Raw genomic sequence first — 18,664 nt, forward strand, 5'->3', positions numbered from 1 at the left:
TATGTTTCTCGTTCTCTCCAAATTACGAATTGACCTGTTTTAGTTTAAGGAGGGGGGGACGGGTCGAGAAAAAGGGGGGAAAGATGGCGACCGACCATCATAGATATTTATTCACATCTCGAGTCCTATGGCACCAATCTGTTCGTGCGAGGTGTCATTTGAAAGCTTATTAAACCTACTTTAATTGTTTTCAAATAACTATGCTCATAAAAGTAACCGTTTAGGAAATATTTGAAAATATTTGTTTTTTTATCGCGCATGAATTGCACAAGTACTAGTAAAAATGCGTCTAACTCAATAAACAATAACTTTACCGCAATTGATGTTATTATAAAATTTTTGCGTCTATTCATGCTCTTTCTAAAAATATAAGTTTCATTGGTATATGATAATATATAACCATGTAATTAAGAATTTTGTTTGGCAGGGGTTATCCTCCAGGTCGCATAAACGGGCGCTGACCGTAGTAAAGTATTCAATATTTTTGAGGTCTTATTTTACGGATCCATATGTGAGAGGTATCGTTTGAAAGATAATTAAACCTACTATAATTGTTTACACTTAACTATAATATTAAAGGTAGCTGTTTACATAATATTTGAAAATATGTGTTTTTTATCGAGCATGAATCGCACAAGTACTGGTAAAAAATGCTTCTAAGTCAATAAACAATAACGTTACCGCAATTGATGTAATTATAAAATTTACGCCACTATTCATGAGCTTTCTAAAAATATAAGTTTTATTGGTAAGTGATAATATAACCATTAAATTACGAATTTTGTTTCGTAGTGGTCACTCCGCCGGTCGCATAAAAATGAGCGCTGACCGTAGTAAAGTATTCAATATTTTTAAGTTCTTATTTTACGGATCCATATGTAAGAGGTATCATTTGAAAGCAAATTAAACCTGCTATAATTATTTTTAAATAACTATAGTTATAAAGGTAGCTGGTTACAAAATATTTGAAGACATGACTTTTTTTTTCGAGCACGAGTTGCACATATACAGATAAAAAATGCTTCTAACTTAACAAACCATAACTTTACCGCAATTAATGTTATTATAAAATTTACGCGAAATTTCATGCGCTTTCTAAAAATATAAGTTTTATTGGTGTATGATAATATATGACCAAGTAATTACGAATTTGGTTTAGCAGGGGTCACTGCGCCCTGTCACGATATTGGGTGCTGACTGACCGTCGCCAAATTTTCTACGTTACTCAGATCCTATTTTACTGATAAATTTGTGAGAGGTATCATTTGAAAGCATATTATGCGTACTATCTTTATTTCTAATATTTCAAGTCGAAACTGTAGAAGTTTACAAAATATTTGATTAGTAATATGTGTATTTTACTGTGCATGAATAGCATTGGCATTGATAAGACACGCTTCTAGCTCAATAAATTATAGTTTTCCGCAATTGAAATAATAACAAAATAAACGGAAAATGTATGACTTACACAAAAAATAAGTTTGGTTTGTATTGCATAAACAATTAATTTGAATTTGTTCAGCTCACCTACTGCGCACCATCATATAAATGGATGTCCACCGTCGTTGCCTTTTTCAGATTTTATTTCACTAATCGTATATTCATAATAAATATAATCTATCACGTATCGAATTTACTTATATACTTAAAAAAAATCAGTAAAATAAAATCTGTAAAATGATGAAAAAATTAAGGCAACGGCGGTGGACATCCGTTTATATGACGATTGACCGTGCGCAGTGGGTATGGTGGACAAATTAACATTAATTGTTTAGGCAAAACTAACAAAACTCATTTTTTGTAAAGGCCATACATTTTGCGGTTCATTTCGTTATTATATCAATTGCAGAAAAATGTAATTTATTGAGCTAGAAGCATGTTTCACTCGTATCAGTGCGAATGCTATTCATATACAGTAAAAATACACATATTGTCAAATATTTTGTTAACTTCTACAATTACGACTAAAATTATTAAAAAGTAACGATAGTACGCATAATATGCTTTCAAATGATACCTCTCACAAATTGATCGCTAAAATAGGATCTGAGAAATACGTAAAATTAGGCGACGGTTAGCACTTATTTACGTCACGGGGGTGCAGTGACACCTGCTAAACCAAATTCGTAATTACTTGGTTGTATAATATCATACATCAATAAAACTTATATTTTTAGAAAGCATATGAAATGTCCTGTAAATCTTATCATAACATTATTTGCGGTAAAGTTATTGTTTATTGGTCATGCACCAAGATACAATCTTAAAAATTATGAACACGGCAACGAAAATGGTCATCCATGTATATGACGGTGCGCAGTGAGTACCTATGATGGATAAATTAACATTAATTGTTTATGCAATACTGACAAAACTTATTATTTGAAAAGGTCATACATTTCGCCGTTTATTTTGTTATTATATCAATTGCGGAAAAAATATAATTCATTGTGCTAGAAGCATGTTTTACTCACATCGGTTCCAATGCATATTTTCAAATATTTTGTTAGCTACTACAGTTACAACTAAAATTATTGAGAACTAATGATAGTACGCATAATATGCTTTCAAAAGATTCCTGGATTTTAAAGTCAAAAATCAAAGATGGCGGCTTAAATATATGCAAAGACATATATAACTCCGTATAGACAGATAAAGTCTAAGAAAAAAACGTACCTCAGTACCATACGGCATTACACCTTTGGGGTACGCTCAGCTAGATCGCGCTAATTTAAATAAAATAGGATCTGAAAAATATAGAAAATTTGGCGACGGTCAGCATCCATACGTGGCCGAGCGCTGTGGCCCCTACTTAACCATATTTGTAATTACTTGGTTATATAATATCATACACCAATAAAACTTATGTTATTAGAAAGCGCACGAAATTCCGCGTAAATCTTATACTAACAACAATTCCGGAAAAGTTGTTGTTTATTGATTAAGAAGCATTTTTTACCAGTAGGTACTTGTGCGACTCATGGTCTATAAAACACATATTTTCAAATATTTTCTAAACAGCTACCTTTATGACTATAGTTATTTATAAAAAAATATAGTAGGTTTAATTAGCTTTGAAACGATACCTCTCGCATATGGATCCGTAAAATAGGACCTCAAAAATATTGAATACTTTACTACGGTCAGCGCCCATTTCTGCGACCGGGCAGAGTGACTCCTGCTAAACCAAATTCGTAATTACATGGTTATATATTATCATATACCAATGAAACTTATATTTTTAAAAAGAGCATGAATAGACGCGAAAATTTTATAATAACATCAATTGCGGTAAAGTTATTGCTTATTGAGTTAGACGCATTTTTTCTAGTACTTGTGCAACTCATGCGCGATAAAAAAACACATATTTTCAAATATTTCGTAAACGGTTACTGTTATGAGTATAGTTATTTGAAAACAATTAAAGTAGGTTTAATAAGCTTTCAAACGACACCTTGCACGAACAGATTGGTGCCATAGGAGTCGAGATGTGAATAAATATCTATGATGGTCGGCCGCCATCTTTCTCCCCCTTTTTCTCAACCCGTCCCCCCTCCTTAAACTAAAACAGGTCAATTCGTAATCTGGAGATAACGAGGAACACATCCATACCTGTTTTAGGTATTTAGAAGAGATGTCGACGACTTTTTGTAAAAGAGGTCGTTTGGTCCCTGACTAAAAAACCAACTTTTTTCATGTTCTAAATGTAGATTATTGCTTGTAGTTTACTTAATTAATACAAAAGCAATATTTTTATTGAAAGTTCATGCTTAATTTGCCATGACAAAACTGACATTGAGTTATTGTTAACAACTTTCACTAATTTTGGGTCCCATATTTTGAAAATGCCCACACAGCCTATTTTCACAGTATTGGAGACTAGACATACAATGCTTAAATAAAAGTTTAAGAAACAGCTATCACACCAGATTTCGGTCCAATACAAATACTTTTTGGCACTGTACTGTAACGGTCCCTTATAATAATTCTAATTGCATTAGGGTAAGTATTAATACCTTATTCACTAAGTACACGTTAAATATACCCACTAGTCAGTCCAAGACTTGGCAACGATTTTGACAGTATCGTCGGTGTAAAATTTTATTTTAAATGTCAAACTTCGATGAAATTATACTACCAAGTTTTACTTAACCTTTGCATAGGCGACATTTTTTTCAAAGTTGTCCACTTTTTTTTGGATTTGAAAATTTTTATGTGGTTTCCACTCAGAATCGCGAGCTCTTTCAATCCTGATAGGAGAAAAAAAGTGTCCCAAGGTTTTTTTACCATTCCGTTACCATTTTTTCATACATTTTGTATGGCGGTAACGGAATGGAACTAAGTAAGTAAGTAAATATTCTTTATTGCACCACAAGGATAACAGATTACAAATAGCAGACATTAAACATAGGTAGCAACAGTCTTATCGCTGTAAGCGATCTCTACCAGACAACCTTAGGGTAGCAGGAAATAAAGAATAGACATTTTGAAAATGGTAGTGCAAGAAATAATTAATGGAAGGTTTGAAAAATGTAGGTATGAAAATCTTGGGTAATTTTTTCCTTCTATCAGGATCGAAAGACCTCGCGATTCTGCGTATGAATCGCGTAAAAAATACCCATGTTACAAAAAAAGTGGGGTGGACAACTTTAGAAAAAAATGACCCGGCTATCAAAATCATTGCCAAATTATCTTGGCCTGACTCTATAGTCTGTATCTTCAGGTATTTTAATAAATGTAAACAAAATCTACCCTCAAAACGCTCTTTAAGCAAATTGAGGGTAAATTAAAATATTAAGCGACCAAATAACAAGGTTATAGATAGCTCAGTGACAGATCCACATGATTTTGTATGCAGTCGGTTGACCGACAAATATTCTAACAATCTGTTGCCTGTTTCACCAGAGAACAATTAGGAGGCACACTCAAAGGTTATGACAGATGGCGCTATTAGTCCATTGCACAGATAAAGAATTTCATACGTGTGAGCGAGAAGATGATGTTTCTCTCTCACACACATATGAATGACAGTGACATGCCTAGACACTTGCACAGGCGCCGCCTGGCGGGATAAAATGTCAGTGTGCCTCCTCATTGTCGATGTCGCCTGACAGTGACACTAACACTTCGTCGTTCATTGCCTGGTCAACAAAGAAATATTGACGTTGAGTAATAATTTTACTTATCAACCCAGAAATAGGCAAGAACTGCCAAGCTAGGAACATACTACGCGGACGTCCGTCGTCGCGCGACCGCGGACGCGGATCTGGACAATGAATATACACTTAACAGTGCAAACTATCGGTCGACGGTCGTGGACATGGCCTTGAGCGCATGGACGTCCGATCGAAATCTGGCGCGCTGGATGTTTTGGTCAGCCAAGCCGCTCGACGGCGGACGTCCGCGTAGTATGTTCCTAGCTTCAATGTCAGTGTAGTGAAAATTATTTGTTTACATTTTTTAAGTACCTTAAAGTACAGAGTATACCTATACCTACTGTAAGATCTATTCATCGAATTTCGTTTTCGATCGATTATTTTATAATTTAGCAATACAACAACTGTCTCTTGGAGATCGTAAGTACAACTATAATCCATTACAAAAATACCCTTAGGTTTTGATCTGAAAATACTTTCTATTTTGCGTTCTAGTTCTAAAGTGGCACATTTTGGTCTCTTGATTCATTTTGAATATATTTACCTATGCGAAAGTAATACACTAGAGTTTCTTACAAAATATTGCCAAAACACTTATTTTACGTAGGTACTAAGGCATTTTAGGTACGTAAACTGGGGCTACTTTGATTTGTGGGGTGAGAATGATCGAAGTATTAAGAATCCGGTTTTATCATTATTTCTGTAAGTTAAACACGTAAATAAATGTTTAAATAGCGTTCAAAAGTACTCCCCATACATCGATGATCAATGTTAACTCATGAATCAAAGTAACCCCAGTATACCAGTAGTCAGTAATGTCACTATATCTTGTAACTACACTTGTTTTTAATCCGAAAAAAAAAAACTTCTTTAGACAACAATTATAGGAAAAAATGCAAACATGTCGGTAAAAGTACTATTGAAATACTTAAAGTCTTGAGAGTCCCAATGATAATAAATAATATACTCGCTATCAACATTAAAAAAAAGAATTTACACCACCCCAAAAATTCGTTAAAACCATTGCAGTCATAATTCTACGAGTGGGTAGCTAGCAGAATTCAAACTTAGGTACTATGGCTGGATAAAAAAAAATATAACAGATCAAAACCTAACCGTACTTCTTAAAATACCACATGATCCCGTGTTTCTTGTGGTATCTGCACATCGGTACAATAAGTTGTCCCCTCTGTTATGTGCGTCGGCCGGAGGACCGGAGGAAAGCGGACGTGACGTCACTGAACGCGGACACGACGAACGACTCGATTCCGGACTCGTTCGAGCCCCGTGCGATGCGGAAGTAGCCGTTCTCACCCCATTCTGTACCCCAGCTGTTGGCTACGATCTGAAAAGAGTAAATAGGTTTATTAAATTTGGCGAATTGAGTAGTGAATGTGGATTTTAGTAGCTGTTCGCGACATAATAATAGTACATAGTGCAACGGGGGTGGAAGTTGAAGATTGCCAACGAGAGTAAGAGTAAGACTCGGGTTTACAATATTCTGACACCCCGAGTTAGAAAAATATTTTTTCATCACACTTGCAATATAAAAAATATAATGAAAAAGTTAAATACGGTACTAGACAATTTATTACACCCTATAGGGAGGACAATTTTTCTATAACTACCGCTGCGCCCGCGTGCAATTGCACATTTGCTGTGAGAGTGTGATGAAAAGATTGTGAAAGGTGGAGTGGAAGTTTAATCAAACAAACGTCGCGATTTAACTTGCTTTCACGTGCAATAGGAATTCTTACGTCCTCACCCCAGCTCACATCGACAATCCTGACGCTGTGCAGGCCTTGCAGCTTGTCTCCGTGCCTGGTGCGACGGCAGATATCGTCAGGTCGCTAGTACATGTATCAGCTTACCCAGAACTTCTCCTGGCGGTCTTCGACTCTTCGCATCAGCCCACAATTCTGACGCGGTGCAGACCTTGCAGCTAGTCTCCGTGCCTGCTGCCACGGTAGATACTGTCAGGTCGCTAGTAAATGTATCAGCTTACCCAGAACTTCTCCTGGCGGTCTTCGACTCTTCGCATCAGCCCACAATTCTGACGCGGTGCAGACCTTGCAGCTAGTCTCCGTGCCTGCTGCCACGATACTGTCAGGTCGCTAGTAAATGTATCAGCTTACCCAGAACTTCTCCTGGCGGTCTGACTCTTCGCATCAGCCCACAATTCTGACGCGGTGCAGACCTTGCAGCTAGTCTCCGTGCCTGCTGCCACGATACTGTCAGGTCGCTAGTAAATGTATCAGCTTACCCAGAACTTCTCCTGGCGGTCTTTGACTCTTCGCATCAGCCCACAATTCTGACGCGGTGCAGACCTTGCAGCTAGTCTCCGTGCCTGCTGCCACGGTAGATACTGTCAGGTCGCTAGTAAATGTATCAGCTTACCCAGAACTTCTCCTGGCGGTCTTCGCCCCAGCCCACAATTCTGACGCTGTGGAGCCCCTGAAGCTTGCTGTCTCCATGCCTGCTGCGACGGTAGATGCCGTCACGGTAGTGGAAGAAGTCCTGGTACACCGTCATCACGGCTGCAACCAAAATATTGTGTCACAAGAGAGCAAAGTGTTTGTTATATCCTGAACGTTGCGAAGGATTATGTATTTCAATCCTGATTATGGTCATGATTAGGTAGTGAAAAATCTATAAAGGTCCTCAAAGTTCCTGTAAAGATTTCAAAGTAGCAACATCGTTGTATCATCAGCATGTTGCCACTTTTTAATGTCTACGCTTTTTTGCCAATCTGTAAAAAATCTCCAACATGCAAAAAAAAACATACACTTATCAATCGTAAACTAGAACATTCCTTTGCTAATCCGTGAATTGATAACGTGCAAGTCAATCAATGTTAACCCGTTATACTTACTTGCGTATTTCTCCTCGATGCCTCGTAGAGGCGAAACACGTGTCGAGTTTTGTATTTTTGGTGGTGGGTTGTTATATTTATTTGCGTATTTATTTTGATTTTTGCGCAGGGAGGGTGGGAAAATTAATTGCATGTAAAAATACGCAAGTAAGTATAACGGGTTAACACTGATTGACTTGCACGTTATCAATTCGCGGATTAGCAAAGGAATGTTCTAGATTTCCGCAAAGTAACGCCTGATTCCATCGATTACACTTATCAACTTTGTCCTCGTTAGAAACGCTTTGATGATTATGTGACAATTATAAACCAAACATTAGATACGAATCAGCCACATCATCACTTAGTACTTGTCATAAATTAAACACTTAAAAGTATCAAGTAGCAGTTGCTGGAAATTTTTAAGTGGTTATGATGTCACACGATACAAATTAACTTATTGGTGGGTACTGGGTACATTTCTATCTACTGTACGTATAATCAAATCATAAAATTAATCAAATTAGAACTTAATATAAAACGTAAGCCAAAACAGTTTACTTACCTAAATAAAAGCAACAAGAGTTGAAAAAAATACTGTTAAGTAACAAGCGTTAAGCGGGGTGAAAATGTATGATCGTCGGGGTGAAAAGGCCGAAATTCAAAACGTGATTTATCTGTCAATTTCTTAAGAGATCCCACAAAAATCGTATCGTTCGATTGAATATTACCTACAGTAAATTTTAATCAAGCCATGTGTGACCAAAACTTAAATTCGACTTTAATTTTTCCCTATTCAACCGCATCTACTCCATTTAATGGTAGCTAAAATACACGTGCAAATATTAACAATAAAATCGGATGAAAAAATAGCACTTGATATAATAATTAGCAGGCAAATCTAACTTTTCGATACCTACCTACTAATATGTAAGTAGGTGGTACATGAAAGAAAAGCATGAAATTGAGTAATATTATGGACACAAGTGTTCCATTGTTCTAACAAAGCCTATAAACTGTGTTTATTTAACAATTCTTTCGAAGTAGTTTCGGTCGACCTCAGCTTCGATTCTATTGTTGTGCGCGTTTTGGAACTAATAGTACCTTAATAATACATAACTCAGCTTTCAGACAAAAAAAAACTAAATCTAAATCAGTTCATCCGTTCGGGAGCTACGATGCCACAGACAGACACACACATAGACAGACAAACAGACAGACAGACAGATGGACGGACAGACAGATACGTCAAACTTATAACACCCCCGTCGTTTTTGCGTCGGGGGTTAAAAATATGTACCGTTACCGTGCTCCCAGACTCTTAGGGTTTCCCCAAACCTATCGACGCGGATTTGGCTCTAGCCTACCAAAAATCGTCATACTAACGAACGATTTTTAGTTTGTGAAAGCCGATTCGGCGTTGATATGTTTGGGGAGACCCTTGGTCTGCGAGCCGCGAGCCACATTCGACGAGTCGTTATTATTATGTTCTACTTCTAAATCCGAGTATGACAGAGTACCTATACTTATCCAGCGTGACAATCGCTTTCGTAATCGTACCTATCGTAGCCAGCTTTCCCTATCGCCCTTCTGTAGTGGCGCGACAGAGCCAGTCTGCGTTTCGATAACCACATAACGTCAACGATTGGCAGGGAATAACCGTCGCGCTTGGTTTGTGGTAAGCCCTCTCTCAGGTCATGGCATGCGATTTTAGGTCAAGTATTTAAAGACAACTGATGTTATGACTTCAATTTGGTTTGAGTCTAGGTACTCAAACCAAATTGAATATAGTACTTATGGCAAAAACGGTTTGGCTCGCTACTAACGGATTCTAGGACAATAATTTCATTGTTGGTCTTGTTGGTAATGTATGTTTTGTCTAGGTACTAAGTACTATGGTACTAATATTTATGGCTTACACCGATTAGTTATTATACACATAACAGTAAGGGCAAGGGACTTTAAACATGAAGTACTTTTAGAAAAAAGCTAGTAAATTTACATGGGAGATCGGAAACTGATGTATCGCGATCGTACAGTAAAATAGTAAAAACGGGGTGATTGTGAAAAACCAGGGCGATTATCAAATTAATGTTTTATTTACAGTACCTACTTTTCTGAACCTATCTAATTACATGGACAGTTTAGTAATTGTGCCGTTTTCAAGCAAAAGTTACCACATTGACGCTTAAAGACGCTATAACAGGTAATTCGTATAAAGTTAAGAGCAAACTTCGTCGTTATAGTCGGCAACAATGTGGTACCTTTTACTTGAAAACCTCACGAATAATGCAAAACGGTATTTTGTGTCCGTTACAAAACGATACAAAACCCAAATTTTCCTTATGCTCCGTTTTACCGGTATAAAAATTCGACTCGTATAGTCCTACGTCATGCCGGTATCTCTCAATCGGCCTTGCTCAAGATTCGTAATCTGGCCTCAAACATGAGATGCAAATAAATAAGGTAAACGGAACCTTAACACGTTCACTGTCCCGCTCTGAATTGTAAACTTTTAATAAGACTAATAGAGTTGCCGTGACACATATGGGAGGGATTTAATTTAAGATAATGTTACTACGTCACTTAGAATGGGAAAGGATCGGGCTGTCAAGACAGCGTTCTTGGGTCCACCGGCCGTCCGGCGGCGGGTCGACCCAGGTATCGCTAGGAGTACAGCAGTGTGGCGGCAGATCTGCGTCAGCTTCAAGTCAGTGACTACTAGCAAGAGGCTGCGCAGGATCGGGACAGGTCCATTTCCGCGATCTCTCATTTCGGAGGCCAAGATTCACTTTAGGTCACTGAGCCAAAATAGTTAGTCTACGTGGCACGATTTTCTAAAGCGATTTGTTAATCAATCTAAATATTATTGAGTTACATGTAATACACGGGCCTCCAAGCCTCGGTCCGCGGGCCAAATCCGATCCGCGAGGTCTTTAGGATTGTGAAAAATGGAAAATTGTTCAAAGAGCTATGAGTATATCATCATTCCTTACCTTGAACAGGGCCGGACTCCCTGATATCATACATGATATCTTCTTCTTTAAGGAGACGGTACGGCGGCCCCACCTTATACCGCGAAGTGCGTCGAGGGTCCTTCGGCCGGCAGCCATCCTGGATCAGGTCTCCGTGCGGCTGGTACGGACATCTCTCGGCCTTAGCCGTGTAGGGGAAGCATTTCTCTTCCACTAATCTGTAATAGCATTCGAAAATAGTTTAAGAATATGACGTGAGAAGTTAAGAGTTTGCTCCGGTGTAAACTTAAGTTTGAAACACCGCGCGAATGACAGCAGAACAAAATCAGAGGACGATGAATTTAACGTCTTTGAGTTCGAATTCTAAGTTCTAACTCACCTTAATTCGATCACGTGCAAGTTCAGTGCACTAATTAAGTAAATACTGCATGTTCTATTTTACTAAAAGTTACACATTGAAATGTAATAATCAAGACAATAGAAATTCCATGCCATGTCTTCGCGCAGATAGCGGTTGCACGATATCAGCATCTCTGGCTCTTGCTGTTCGACATGATGATGAGTAAGGTCGGGTTTACTCACTGGCGGTGTTCCAGTCCAGGCTGCAAGATAGTAAACTCTGCCCATGCAGAGTTTACTATCTTGCAGCCTGGACTGCCGAATGCTGCAAATGCCGAAAGCTGGTTTTGTCCATACAAAACCAGCTTTCGGCATTTGACATGATGCTGGCTAAGCCGCGGCGATATTCAGAAAATTGCGGGTCGCAACTGGATGAGACTAGCTCAGGACCGGGAGAAGTCGCGTACTAGAAGATGCTTATGCTCAGCAGTGGGCCATAAAGTGCTGATCTGATATATGATGAGGTCCTTTGCTTACCCGTGTTCGCCCGCGAAGTTCCAAGCTACATCGACATTGCCTCCAGCACAGCCTCGCTGGTGTCTCCGATTGCAGGATAGGAGCGTCTGTGGAGACAGGACCAGGCTCTCTGCGCCGTTGGACATTATGCCAAATCTGTAAAGAGAAACTTCATGATCACTCATTTTCTTAGGGAATTGTACATTGTACAACTCTATTAACTAATAGTTTTCTACGCAACTTTTTTTTGCCCATTACAGTGACGATTTGTCCTATGGTCAGGGTACTACCGTAATTTGGTGCTCATTCGTCTCTTCTCTCCCCATTTATAACCCGACTCCCCCCGCGAACCCTACTCACCCCAATTTACGGTACCTATAATTTTCATCGACACAACAGAAGACATCGACGGGATATGCTTGAAACAGCTTTGTACGATAAATCTAAATAGTATTCGTTATGTCATACATAAACATAACAATAAAATATGTATTTATTCCATCACTTTAATCCAACAGCCCAGTTCATTTTAGATTCCATCAACTTTCAAATAGTCCTTACACCCTGGCGGGCTTACTCACAGGCATGGGCAACATCCGCTTGGTGTACCCCTTACATTTCATTAGTGTCAAAAGGGCCTCTACGTGTTGGCTTCGGCTCCGCGCACACCTCCCAAAAGTCCGGAACACAATTTAATCTAAGCATATTTACAGTGTACATAAATAAGTCAGATGGAATAAATTGGATACCAAAATTACTATTAAGTATACCAACCTACACAATTAACCTATTCCCACGTTGCTTGTGTTCTTAAAACCACTCACAATGTTCCTAACGCATTTCGCACAATCGCAAATAATTAAAACCATATTAAAACTAACTTAACTATCCAATTCGCTGACTGTAAAGTAACAAGTAAGTGGCTCTAAAAGTTCTAAAACTAAAAAGGTCCAAAGCTAACTTATTCTGAGCATTTTCTTCCTTTATAACTTCAAGAACTCAGGGGGGTTATCATAAGTACTAAAGCCATTAAGTTTAGGTTGAGAGAGAGGGACAGAATTATACTATAACTGGTAGGTATAGCTGCATCCCTTTCTCTCGATCGACACGGCCACTTCATTCACACGATACAAAACAAAATAAACCCAAACATTAGGTATAGCAAGATCGTATAACCGATTAATTTAAACGAAATTTGAAACTTATTAATACAGGCTAAGGTTGACATTGGAAGCAACTAATTCGACCGAAGAATGATACTAGTTAGCAGAATCTACAGGATGTTCATTTTATAACCGGCAATATTTAAGGAGGTAATCAATCATATAGCTGGTACAGAATAAAAAAAACCGGCCAAGAGCGTGTCGGGCCACGCTCAGTGTAGGGTTCCGTAGTTTTCCGTATTTTTCTCAAAAACTACTGAACCTATCAAGTTCAAAACAATTTTCCTAGAAAGTATTTATAAAGTTCTACTTTTGTGATTTTTTTCATATTTTTTAAACATATGGTTCAAAAGTTAAAGGGGGGGGGACGCACTTTTTTTCCTTTAGGAGCGATTATTTCCGAAAATATTAATATTATCAAAAAACAATCTTAGTAAACCCTTATTCATTTTTGAATACCTATCCAAAAATATATCACATGTTGGGGTTGGAATGAAAAAAAATATCAGCCCCCACTTTACATGTAGGGGAGGTACCCTAATAAAACGTTTTTTTTTCCATTTTTTATTTTTGCACTTTGTTGGCGTGATTGATATACATATTGGTACCAAATTTCAGCTTTCTAGTGCTAACGGTTACTGAGATTATCCGCGGACGGACGGACGGACGGACGGACGGACGGACGGACAGACAGACATGGCGAAACTATAAGGGTTCCTAGTTGACTACGGAACCCTAAAAAAGTGTACGTAAAGTAGGTACTTTAATTTTAACCTAACAAGTAACTGTCGAACCAATAACCACGATACAAAATTTAAATTTTGAAAAAAAAAAACCGACATAGTGGACCGATTTCCACCAAACATGGCTAAGAACACTGCCGACTAATTCAGCTTTCAAACAAAACTTAATCCAAATCCGTTCATCCGTTCGGGATCTACTATTCCACATTTATTATTTTAGATTCTGTATCAGTAATAATGCTCACCTTTTTAAATATTGCCGGTTATAAACATAACACCCTGTATTTCTGTGTTCTAATGAATCGGCTGACTTCACCCGAGGCTTGTTAGTTCAAGAGGCTCAGGTTGCGAGGGCTCTCGTTTATTTTAGTCCCACTTAGATAGAAACTCTATGATAGAGACTCTATCTAGAGTTGGACTATAGGACTGGGTAAGTGTTAGCAGGCTGTAGTAGTGTCTAGCATCAGTTGCGTTCTCGAACGGGAATCAATATTTAAAGTTTGGCGTGTCTGTCTGTTGGTTTGTCTGTGTGTGTGTGTCTGTCTGTGGCGTCGTAGCTCCCGAACAGATGAACCTATTTAGATTTAGTTTTTTTTTGTTTGAAAGCTGAATTAGTCGGGAGTGTTCTTAGCCATGCTTCATAAAAATCGGTCTTGAAAATTGTATTTCGTGGTTAGGTTATTTTTAATAATTGCAAGGAATGTAATAAACTATTTGTTCTCTCTATTTTAGCATACCTACTCTACTGCTCGCCGGAAATCATAGTATGACAAAAAGAAATTTTATTGCCATAAAACGGCGTCTAATCCATAATTTTATAGGAAATGTTGAAATCTTTTCTGAATCATATAAGCCTTATAGTCTATCATGATTTATCGTTATAATACGAACGCCCATCTGATAAAAGTTAAATATACAATACTATTATTGATCACTTCCATTGGTTGTGACAATCGGTATAATACTGTGGGTCTAGTGAAAAAGGGTACAAGTCCCACCTCGGACTTGTGACCTTTTTCACCGAGTCATTTTGAGTTATACCCTTTTTCAATGACTTTCTGTCATACGATTCTACGAATTTTATGAGTCAAACTCATATGCCATTCGTAAGGAGCATTCTACTTTCCAACACTGACACTTCGTGTTGATTTGGATAGAGACGCAAGTTTTCGAGTGGATAATTACAATCACCTTTCAAATCACTTTTGCAGTCCACAGTTGCGCGGAGGTCAGGGGTTCGAACCCCAGCTCGTACCAATGAGTTTTTCGAATGTTATGTGCGAAATTCCATTTGATATTTGCCAGTCGGTTTTCGAGGAAGGAAAACATCGCGAGGAAACCGGACTAATCGCAATAAGGCCTACTTACCCCTCGGAGTAGCTTTCGTAAAACTAGTACCTACCACGTCAAATCTTGGGATTAGTTGTCAAAGCGGATCCCAGATTACCATGAGCCAAATCGAATGCCGAGACAAACGTATGGAGGATGATGACTTAAATACATAAAAATGATGCGATATATAGGTATTAGGTATACAATCTAATAACATGGAGATTGAACTGCTTACCTTGGAGGCACTGACCTATGGCTAAAGATTTATGACACTTGAGCTCTGCATTCAAAATGAGAACCTACATCTGTATTCCATTGGTAATATTGGTATGTTTACGTACTTAGAGTACATTGAACCTGTGTATTGGTAACAATAAATGTGGGATTCGTGTACAGCCGAGCCGGGCCAAAAAAAAAAGAAGTGGCAACTTAATGTCGTATGTACCGTTCTAGCAATTTTTTACCCTAATGCATCGCCGAATTTAGGAAAATTTTGCCTAAAATTAAGGTACATTTTATAGTGTTTTAGTTTTTAATGTGTTTTGGGTCAGCTATTTAATCGCCTCAAATATTGTCTGTTATAAAAATTACACCCTGCATTTTATACCATGACGGTATAGAATAGGTTACTAAGCAACCGACCCTCTTAGTGGAAAGTTAAAATAAATAGACATAGATAAATAGACAACGACTTAGAGAATAAACCTTAAGGGCCTATTTACACTGCGAGAACTCACATGCGAGAAGTTTCATTACATAATGTAACTAAAATCGCTTGCGACGCATGGCATGTAAATGAGCCTTAAAATAAAATTTTAAAAGTTTTTTGTGACCTATTGAATTCGCAAGGACATTCAATACGGCTACAATATGCAAATATAATCAAACTGCAATAATTGCTGGAATTCAGAGAAGATAGGTCTAATTATATTAACACTATGAAAAGACATACGACTTTTTGCAGGAACTTTATTAGAACATACCGTCCTACGCGAGGTCCTCAAACCCGGGCTTGTAGCCAAGATAACAAGTTTTCAAGCTCCGTAGCCAACGATACGCAACCGGCTCTGTCACACGGGTCACACTAATACGGAAGAGAGATAGCTATAGCTACGATACGCTACAGAGAATAGGTTTTACTATTGGATAGAGGGTTTGATCTAGTTTGTTTCGCCATTTAATGTGGGCTGTTCCGGCTAACCTTGTTTAATCTTCAGTCACTTTCATTATTGCGGTTCAATGCTAGCTAGCTTATGCTAGGTACTAAGAAACTTTCACTTGCAAGTTTGTGTTGCTGTTCCCCTCTATATCTTTACATTCGGTCCTAAGAATGTAGGTTAGGTTATTTTGTTGCGTCTTGTTATCTACTGGAAAATGGGGATACATTTCATGGCGACCGATCTGGCCTAGTCGTTGCCTGCTTGCTACGCCGCGGTCCTGGGTTCGAATCCTGGTGCCGTAGCCAAAAAGTATTTCTGCGACGTGAAACGAAAACGAAACGCCGCGAAAAGTAAGTCTGGCTCTCGAGCCAATACGCAAGAGCGAAAGAGATAATTAAATATCTACGAGCGTTTCGTTTCGTGAGCGTTTGTGCCATTCGGCTATGCATACTGGTCGTTCGGTCAGGTAAAGGACGCCCCCAAAAGTCAGTTAGTCGAATGAATGCCTCTTCACCTATCTACACTATCCTGTAAGAAGCGATGGATGCGATAGACACAGCTCAGTCAGATCCACACTAGCCCTGGGGGGTTACCATGACGTGCTAAAGCCGTTCAGTTTAGGTTGAGAGAGAGGGACGGAGCTATGTAACTGCTATAGCTGTGTCCCTTTCTCTCAACCTAAACTGAACGTCTTTAGTACGTCATGGTAACCCCCTTGGTCTACAATAGGAGTGATGTAGCCGGGCCAACGTTGCCGATCATCGAAGCTATCGGATATTGTCCACAATCTGCGTTCTGTCGCTTTTGTAGGGTAGGTACTTGTCTGGTAAGAATGTCTTACTCACCGATTAGACCACACCAGTCAGATCCACACCAGACCTAGTAGCTCAGTAGTCAGGTAAAAGACGCTCTCGAGGTTCTCTCAGTTTGTAAAAGAGCCTTACCGGTCAGAAGCGATGGATGCAATAGACACAACCCAGTCAGATCCACACCAGCCCTCGTCCACAATAGGAGTGATGTAGCCCGGCCAACGTTGTCTAGCGTCGAAGCTATAGGGTGAGGTCGACGGTTGGTGTTACGCCTTCATAGGGTCTTTGTCTGGTAAGAAAGTATTCACTTACCGGTCAGAAGCGATGGATGCAATTGACACAGCCCAGTCAGATCCACACCAGCCCTGGTCCACAATAGGAGTGATGTAGCCCGGCCAACGTTGTCTAGCGTCGAAGCTATAGGGCGAGGTCGACGGTTGGTGTTACGCCTTCATAGGGTCTTTGTCTGGTAAGAAAGTATTCACTTACCGGTCAGAAGCGATGGATGCAATAGACACAGCCCAGTCAGATCCACACCAGCCCTGGTCCACAATAGGAGTGATGTAGCCCGGCCAACGTTGTCTAGCGTCGAAGCTGTCGGGCATTGGTGTGTCTGATTCGTACTCGATGGGCAGCATCCGCTGTGTCTCGGCGCTTAGGGGCAGTGTTCCTGAAAAAAAAATAGGATAAGTAAGTTGTGTGAAGTTGTTATTACCTACACGTTGAGAAGTACAACATCTTTAAGTAGGTATTAAATTGGTAGCAAATATGCATATGCATGTGCTGACTTTTATACAGAGTGTAACAAAAATGGTGGTGATCCGTTTAAGGGCGTACTCAGTATCGTATTCTTATCAGGAAAAAGTAGAAGAAAATTTTTTTTTTGCTAAAAAAATTTTCACTTTTGTATGAGCCGGGCCGCGTGAATCGGTCGAATCTCCAAAGATAAAAAAATTTTTTGCGAAAAAAAAATTTTATCCTACTTTTTCCTGATGAGAATACGATACTGAATACGCCCTTAAACGGATCACCACCATTTTTGTTACACCCTGTAGATAGTGCCTAACTTTTATTCTGTTTTATTTGTTGCTTATTGTGCTGCCGTTGTGTGTTGTGTGTGTGTATGTGGTCGGTTGTCATGTTACCAACAAGGAGCAAGCTGAAAATCAGCGCTACAGCCCCTGTGCTGGACTACAATGCTGAGCTTGATCCTTTTTGCTGTCACACATGGCGAGGGAAACCCGACAAATTGAGCAAACTGGTTTTTGAAATTCGAACTATGTGTAATTTCCACAATGTCGTTATTTCAAGGACAAATTACCTCGATTTATCGGGTTTCACCAGTAAACCCTCGATGGTCTGTTTATTTTTTTTGGTGCTTACTGTTTATGTTGATGTGTGTGTGTGTAAATAAAATATTTTTCTTGCTTTGTGGCCCGTCTGATGGTAAGCAGTTTCTGTAGACACCTAATGCCTGTAGAAGTGTTACATGCACGCAGTCTGACAACTTTTTTCAACAGGCCCGACAGGTGGCTGCGCTCATTTTGTGGGCTATCCATGTTAAATCTTATAAGGCCAAATTAGTTCCAACGGCTGCCGCTAGAATTCATGTTTGACATT

The 18,664-nt window shown here is 39.0% G+C and overlaps 1 protein-coding gene across 1 annotated transcript in view; it reads right to left on the reverse strand.

The window, feature by feature from the left end:
* Nucleotides 1-5,616: 5,616 nt before the first annotated feature.
* LOC125237900 (tubulointerstitial nephritis antigen-like) overlaps nucleotides 5,617-18,664 on the reverse strand; it is an 85,274-nt gene continuing 72,226 nt past the window's right edge. Inside the window, exons 5-9 of the mRNA XM_048145140.1 lie at nucleotides 17,534-17,714; nucleotides 11,859-11,993; nucleotides 11,004-11,200; nucleotides 7,554-7,693; nucleotides 5,617-6,501 (exon numbers count right to left, since the gene is read on the reverse strand). Coding sequence (XP_048001097.1) covers nucleotides 6,349-6,501; nucleotides 7,554-7,693; nucleotides 11,004-11,200; nucleotides 11,859-11,993; nucleotides 17,534-17,714 — 806 coding nt within the window. The 3' untranslated portion in view covers nucleotides 5,617-6,348. The remainder of the gene's footprint in view (nucleotides 6,502-7,553; nucleotides 7,694-11,003; nucleotides 11,201-11,858; nucleotides 11,994-17,533; nucleotides 17,715-18,664) is intronic.

The sequence above is a fragment of the Leguminivora glycinivorella genome, chromosome 22 (assembly GCF_023078275.1).
Source record: "Leguminivora glycinivorella isolate SPB_JAAS2020 chromosome 22, LegGlyc_1.1, whole genome shotgun sequence".
Classification (NCBI taxonomy): domain Eukaryota; kingdom Metazoa; phylum Arthropoda; class Insecta; order Lepidoptera; family Tortricidae; genus Leguminivora; species Leguminivora glycinivorella.